Below are 7,614 nucleotides of genomic sequence, written 5' to 3' on the forward strand. Positions count from 1 at the left end.
GGGGCGGGAGAGAATCGCGGTCTGTCCCGGGAGGGGTTTTTCCCCCTCCGTTCCCTTCTGGGTGACACCCTGGGCTAAAACCGCCTGTGGGAGCGTTCGGTCCCTCAACAGCCCTGACTGAGGCAAAAAGTCTGAAATTATCCAAATCCTAATTTCCAGCAGGAAAAGTTCTGGGGGTTTTGTTTTAAACGAGCATCACTTTAAAACAAATTAACTTACTATACAGGGTTTTTTGGTTTTCAGCTTTCTAGTTATGTGCTTTTTGAGAACTGGTCATTTGTTGGGTAAATTTTAAACATTTTCACTCTTTGCTGAGGAAAACTTCTGTTATTGTAACTTACTTTGAGACCAGAAAAAAACCTTTCTCTTACATCCACTGAGAGAGGCTGAGTGGGTTCTACCCAGGCTTTGACAGGGAAGGAATTCTTGATGACCAAACTTTTTAAAACTAAGTCTTTTTTTGGGAGGAAGGCCCATTTTCTGCTTGGTGCCCGTGGTGCAGCGGGTCCCTCCGAGCTGCAGGTGGGAGCTGGGGCTGTGGCACTGCTGCTGCCCGGGGGCCCCTTCCTGCCCGTGGCAGCTCACCAGGGCTCCCAGGGGGGCTGGTGACACACCAGTGTCCCCAACCCACCTGCTGTGTGAGTGTCAGCACCACCGCTGAGCTGGGGGTGGAGAGGAGAGGGCAGGGCCACTGGGAAGGTCCCCAGCAAGCCCAAATTGGGGGGGGGGGTGAAGCAGCCCTGGGGGCAAAGCCTCTGTGCCTTGCTGGTGGCTGTGTGGAAAATCCCCTCCAGAGCAGAGAGCTGGTCCTGGCCCTGCAGCTCCCAGCTGGAGTGGTGCTGTGCTCAGCCTCCTCTCATCCCTTCCCCAGCTTCATCTGCTCCTAGCAGAGCGGGTTGGATCCCCTCAGAATTTTGGAACAAATCCCATTCGGGTCAAGTGACCTGTAGGAGCCAAGTGGTGGGTGGTGGATCCTTCCCCTGTGCTGCTGGAGCACGTGCTCGGTGCTGGCTCTTCCCACAGCCCTTCCCTCTTCTCCAGGCTCGCATGGAGGTCGATGCTGATGGAAATGGTGCTAAAATATTTGCTTATGCCTTCGACAAGAACCGTGGAAGGGGATCTGGCCGTCTCCTGCACGAGCTGCTTTGGTGAGTGAGGTGCTCTGAGGGCTGGTGGAGGTGGAGCTCGCTGCCTCCTGTTCGTATGCTGTTTATTCCTCTGCCTGTAGTGTTTTAAGCCTGCTTGGGGCTTGCAGCTGCCCCCAGCTGGAACCCCAGCACGGGGGGTGCCTGGAGTTCTTACTATGGTTTGGTTTTGCACTGAGCCTTCAAGCAGCTGAGCCTCTAAAATCATTCTTCCCAGGGAAAACCGTGGTCGGTGAGTATTCGCCTGGTGGATATCATTTAAATCTGAGAGTTGCCGCTAAAACTTCAGTTTGGGGTGGGGAAGCAGGGGGCTGGCTCCATTTCAGAGGTGAATTCTACCCTCTGGAGGTGTCTGTGTGGGCTTTTTTTTGTCCCATGATAATCGGGTACGTCTTGCTGGCACCAGTGAGAGTTGGCAGAGCGCTGGGGAGAGATAGAACTTCTGATAACTTAAAGCTGTGGGGTTCTCTGTTTGGCCTTCTGGAAAGCTGCCTGAAGTGATGCTGATGATGCCTCACATCAGCTGCTCTGTCTTATTCCCCATATTCTAAGAATCATTGCCTGATATCCTTTGCAGCTGCCTGTTAAGTTTCACAGGCCAAGCTACTTGTGAGAGATTAGGTCGTGCAGTGAGTTAATACATTGCTCTTTTTAGATACTTTCCAGGGTTTTTAGAAGAGATGGGGTATGCTAAAGAGAACTGTTATTTCTTTTAAAAGCCTTTTTTTTGAGAAATGAAGCATGTTTTCTGTTCAGTTCCATAAGCTGTACTTTGAAGTCCTCATGCCTGGGGTCGAGCTGTGCTTGTTTTATTGTCCCATGTTGCTTTTTATTCCCCAAACTAGTGTCTGTACAAGAGGGAAGGAGACAGAAAAAATACCAGAGACCATTATTATTATTATTTACAATCTGATCATTAAATGTGGATTTTAACCTGCCTCTGTTAATATTTAATCTTGTTGTACATATAACTAGTGAAAATTATTATGAGGTAAATCTGTGTCAGCTGCTAACTGTGAACCTCGTGTACTAATAATTGTTGGAAAGTGGTGTTAGTGCCTTAAAATTATTCTTGCTGACTGTTGAAGGCTGAATAGAGAATGAGAGTCTAGCTCTTTGCATATTACATAGCCCAGTTATTGCTTCTTCTGGTTTGTTTTATTTAAATCAGGAAATACTTCTAACGTGTTCAGTTAGGTAATTCAAATGGTGTTACTCCAGCCTGCACTCAAAAAATCTGTGGGTGTGTGTAATGGGGTTTTTGAAAGTCACAACAGTGAGGTGTGAGCTGTCAGGCAAGGTTCTGAAATTGCAAAGTCCAGTTCTCCCACTAGAAAATAGAAAATATTTTTTCAGCTCTTGCTGTGGATTTGGGTTGATCCCTTTGGGGGCAGACGTTTCAGCATGGTCTGTAATGCCCAGCTTGCACAGAGCAGGTTACAGCACCTTTCTGAGAGGCTCTTGATGTCCCTGGAGAAGCTTTTGGCTACAGCTGCTAGCTACAGCCCTCCCCAAGCACAACACTGCTCAGCTTTGCTCAGCCTGTGCTGGGGACTGCTTCAAAAACCAACCAGGAATGTATTTTAGTGGCAAGTTCTTCCCTTTGTGAGCAGGAGTAATGGAGATTTTGGAGCCTTGAAAAGGCAGGAAGAGGTGGGCAGTACCAGTCATTGCTCTTTCAGTGCCAGCCTTACTTTGGGAGTGAATGAAAAGCAAAGAACTCGAATTGCTGCTGGTGTAGGAGTGGAATTCAACTGTTCTCCCCCAAAAAATCAGCACACTGAAAAAAACTAGCCTGATGGTGTCCTTGTGGGTCAAGGTAAGGTGAGCAGGCATGTGTTGGGTGCTGCTGAAGCACGTGAAGCAGATTTTTACCTGTGTTTCACTAAGCAGGTATCTTTGTTCACACAGCCCAGCCCTCAGAGCAGGCAGCTGGTAGCTGCAGCAGGGACAGGGACCTTCTGCTCTTCCCCCAGAGCCCTCCTGCTGACCTGTGCAGAGAGCAAACTGGCACCAAATGGGAACCAAGGTCTGAAAAATACCCACGTCTGCTGCAGATGCTCTTTCAGGAAGAGGTTCCTGCAGCCCTGGGCTTGCTCTGTTTTTGGGATGGGCTGTTGGCTTCTCTGGAGCAGGATTTGGATGTCTCTGGCTAGGGATGTGCAGGATAAGTCTGTCTTCTCACCCTGTTCCCTGTATAGAAATCCCAGCTTGCTGTATTTTGGCTGGGTGCAGTGATGTTCCCAGGGGAAGAGCAGCATCAGGAGATTAGTCATAGGTATCACTGACTGTGTGCTCAAAAAGAGAGCTAAGACCCAATTTCTTCCTTTTTTTGAGGGTTCTTGCCATCATACTGCTGTACCCTCCTCAGTTATGGCTTGTGTTGGCTTGAATTGCTGCTCTCTGTGCTTGGGAATTCTGTCATGGGCCTCACTTCTCAAATTAGCTGCTGAAATATGAAAATAACAGCATCCAGATAATTGTGTGAAAAGTTTTGGTTTCAGTCTTTTGCTTGGCATCAGGAGTGCTGAGGGAGGTGGAAGCTACAGCTCTGCAGGAGAGTTGTCTGTGCTACTGAGGCTGTTTCTTCCCTGTCCCCTTCTGCAGGGGACAAAATGGGTTCTTCCATGGGCATGGCCCTCACTGCAGGCTTCTGAGGACCCCCTGGAGATGGTCTGTGCTGCACACTCCCCAGGCCTAGGTCTAGGGAGAGGAGCAGCACGTGCTTGTGCCCAGGGGTTGCTGGGTTGTGTTGGGAGGGAAGGGACCATCCTCAGTTTGCCAGTGCTGGTTCTGCCACCTCAGCCAGCTGGTGCAGATCTGGACTTTGTGGTAGCACTGGTTGGTATGTGCCACTCTGCTGTGACTTCTTGGTGTCGTGTCATAATCCTCTCTTTCCCCAACTCCCACCTTTCTAGAGCTCTTGTTATCTAAACCATTTCAAAAATAATCCTTAACTTGGTCTTGGACTCCCCTCCTGCCTTTCCCCCCTACACAGTTTGCTCTTGCTCTGAACTTCTGTCTCCTCCTCCCAGATTCCTCCTTCCTATCTGTCCCATCTCTCTTTGGCACTTTCTCTAGTCTCAGTCTGAGAAAATTAACTCCTTCCCTGTCTGTCTGGTGTTTGCCTTCATCCCTTTGGGTCCCTGTTCCTCCTGGATCCCTACTTGTAGCCCTCAAGATTCCTGATTTCCATTCCCAGGTTCTCCAGTAGCCTTCAACAAGTCAAAAGTAGCTTTTCCTCCTTCAGAGCCTTTCAGCAGACTCCTTTCTGTAGCATGCTTGCTTTTGCTTGTGTTTTTTTTTTTTTTCCCAAAAGAAGGATTTTATTGTTTTACCCTTAAAGGGCAGAGCTGCTCCCTGGTCTGTGGAGGCCCCAGAGATGCCCTACCAGGAGGCTCCAATCTCAGGGTCAGGCTGGGCTGCCCTTGCAGCAAGAATTGCTTTGCACTGGCTGTGTGGGGGTGCTGGGTGCAGCCTCTCCAAGGGAACTTATTAAATTCTAGGAAGTTTTGGGGCATGTGTGAATTGCAAGTGATTTTTTCCCCCCCCCCGAGGTATATAGTTTAACTATATCTGGGTGGATTTTGACAAAGAAAACAAAAGACTCCATTTTTCATTGTCAGTCACATTGAAATGAATTTCTCTGTGCTGCTGGATGGTGCTAGAGCTTTGGAAAGGGAGGAAAAAGTGGGAATTTTTTAAGCTGGGCAAACCATCTCTTTTCAAAACTGGATGGGCCGTTTGAGCAGGAAGCAGCATCCAGACTAGAGCTGGGCAAGGCTGTGAGTGCCAGGTAGCCCTCAGACAGCTCTGCCTTGGCCTTGGCTGCTGCCAGCATCTTCCCTGTGCTCTGAATTCCTCCTGGTGTGGCAGAGGTTCCGAGACACAGCTTCTGGCCCAGCCTGGCATGTGCTGGGGGTGGGGATTCCTGCAGGAAGGGACAGGGAAACTTGCCCAGGCACGAGAGTGCTTGACAGTGAACTTGATACTTCATGAAACAGAGAAAGGAGGGATGAAAAGAAGGTGAAATGGGGAATGAAACTGTTGGAAGGCAACAGGGAAGGACTGTGGTAGGGCTTAGTGCACAGCCATCCTCCTCACTCCTCATCCTCTGTGGTTTGGGGCAAGTTTCAGGTGTCTCGTGGGCAGCTGTGGAGTCCTTGCAGATTTCCTGTGGGTAACATGTTTGGTGGAACCTCTGTCCTGTTGCTTGTTAGGAGACTTTCCTTTGTAAATAATAAACTCTGACTTCACATCAGTGCCAGACTTGCCTAATTGTGTCTGATAGAATTTCCCATTAAAATAATAAGCCAGTATTGGCACTGTTCAGGTCACACAATAATTACAGAGGTGCTCGTGCAGTAACTGGCACTTTCTTTGCAATATGTTTACAATTGCCCTATACCATGATTGTCTTTTGATTCAACTCATGTATAATGGAACTATCCCCCTGGAACAAGTCTCTTTCTTCTGGGAGCTGATGTAGCTGAAGTAGCCACCACAGTCTCTTGGCAACCCAAGCTCCACCATGACTGTGACACAGGCAGGAGGTTAAAATGCAGCCCATCTTCTGGGATTACTGATTCCTTGCTTTTTAGCTGGGGAGCTGTGTTCATCACTGACCTTCAGGTGGTTTTTGTCTCCTCCAGGGAGAGACACCGGGGAGGGATTGCTCCTGGATTCCAGGTGGTGCATCTGAACTCAGTGACAGTGGACAACCGCCTAGACAATCTGCGCCTGGTCCCTTGGGGGTGGAAACCCAAAGCTGAAGAAGTCTCTAGTAAACAAAGGTATGTCAATATTTGCCAGGGGTTCCATCAAATTAAAATGGAAAATATCTTAATCCTGCCTTTAGTGATTTGCATCTTGGCAGAGCCTTTTTTATCTGACTTTGTGCTACTTGCACGTCGCTGTCCACCTTGGCTCCCTCCCCTGGGGGACAGAGCTCATGCTCACTGCTCACACCAGCTCTGGAGGAACCACCTCACACCTTGCTGTCACTCTGCAGGTCCTGCTCTGCCAGATGTTGTCACCCCAGTGAAACAGGAAGCCTGTGTTCCCTTCCACTTGAGTGGTGGCACCTGGGCACGCTGAGTTAAGGCTGCAGATTCTACTGGCTTGTGGCTCCTGTCCTCAGGCACCTGAATTCTCATGCAGTCTGTAGAAGCCAGCAGCTGCAAAGTGCTTACAGCTGTAGTGGTGTCTTGGGTTTGAAACCAGAGTGGAGTTCCATCACCTTTCCCTAGCAGGTTGTGGGAACCTCCTACGTGCCCTGTTGCACTAATGTTACTCAAAGCACATCAAACGTGTAGCATCAGGATGGGTTTGGTTCATTTGTGGTGTTCATGGTGATTTTTGGTGGGAGACCTGTAGAATTAACACCATGCTAGACAATTCTATTGAAACACTTGCAGCACCCATGAGAGAGGGATGTTGAGAGCTTTTTGGGAAGATGTAGTGAATGGCAGCAAGGCTTCTGAGGATTCTGAGAGTTCAAGAGCCAGAAGCAGACTTTAAACTATTCACACAGAAGCAGTTTTGCTTGATGTGAATCTTGATAGATACTTTTAAACTTTTATTTTTCATTTAGGCTAAATAACCCTTAAAATATCCCCATTTATGAGGAGTATGCGTAATCTGAGCCTTCAACAGGCAGAATACAAGGTTAACCCTACTTAGCTGAACGAATTTGAAATTAATTTCACTGTATGCTTGTTATGAGTTTATGGCCCAGCTTTGTGGTTGTTTTTCCCAGGGAACAAAGTCTGTATTGGCTGGCAATCCAGCAGCTCCCCACAGACCCCATCGAAGAGCAGTTCCCTGTGCTGAGCGTCACGCGATACTACAACGCCAACGGGGACGTTGTGGAGGAGGAGGAGAACTCCTGCACCTACTATGAATGTCACTACCCCCCCTGCACAATGATTGAGAAGCAGGTGTGTGTTCCAGAGCCTTGGGAGTGAGCAGCTCCAGGGGCTTGTTCCTTAAGATGTAAAACTTTACATGTTTCCCTTATTGCTCTCTACGACTCCCTGAGAGGAGGCTGGAGGGAGGTGGGGGTTGGTCTCCTCCCAAGTAACCAGTGATAGGATGAGAGGCAATGGGCTCAAGTTGCACCAAGGGAGGTTTCAATTGGATCTTAGGAAGAATTTCTTTCCTGGCAGAGTGGTTCAGCATTGGCCCAGGCTGCCCAGGGAGGTGCTGGAGTCCCCATCCCTGGAGGGGTTCAAAAAACATGTGGATGTGGCATTTGGGAACATGGCTTAGTGGTCATGGCAGTGTTGGGTTGATGGTTGGACTGGATGATCTTAGAGGTTTTTTCCAGCCTTATTGATTCTGTGATTCTCTGTGCTATTCAATCACTAAAAGTGATAATTCTTCTTAACTCAGGGATCAAGGTCTGGGCTCAGGGCCACTCCCAAAACTGTAACAGATGCTCTGTTAAACACCCCTGCCCCTGAAGGGA

At 48.7% G+C, this 7,614-nt stretch overlaps 1 protein-coding gene across 1 annotated transcript in view; it reads left to right on the forward strand.

Annotated features, from left to right (window-relative positions):
- The first annotated feature begins 1,038 nt into the window (after positions 1-1,038).
- ZMYND19 (zinc finger, MYND-type containing 19) overlaps positions 1,039-7,614 on the forward strand; it is a 9,150-nt gene continuing 2,574 nt past the window's right edge. Inside the window, exons 1-3 of the mRNA XM_008944662.1 lie at positions 1,039-1,148; positions 5,798-5,938; positions 6,904-7,084. Coding sequence (XP_008942910.1) covers positions 1,048-1,148; positions 5,798-5,938; positions 6,904-7,084 — 423 coding nt within the window. The 5' untranslated portion in view covers positions 1,039-1,047. The remainder of the gene's footprint in view (positions 1,149-5,797; positions 5,939-6,903; positions 7,085-7,614) is intronic.

This window comes from Merops nubicus, unplaced genomic scaffold (genome assembly GCF_000691845.1).
Source record: "Merops nubicus isolate BGI_N331 unplaced genomic scaffold, ASM69184v1 scaffold3457, whole genome shotgun sequence".
Classification (NCBI taxonomy): Eukaryota; Metazoa; Chordata; class Aves; order Coraciiformes; family Meropidae; genus Merops; species Merops nubicus.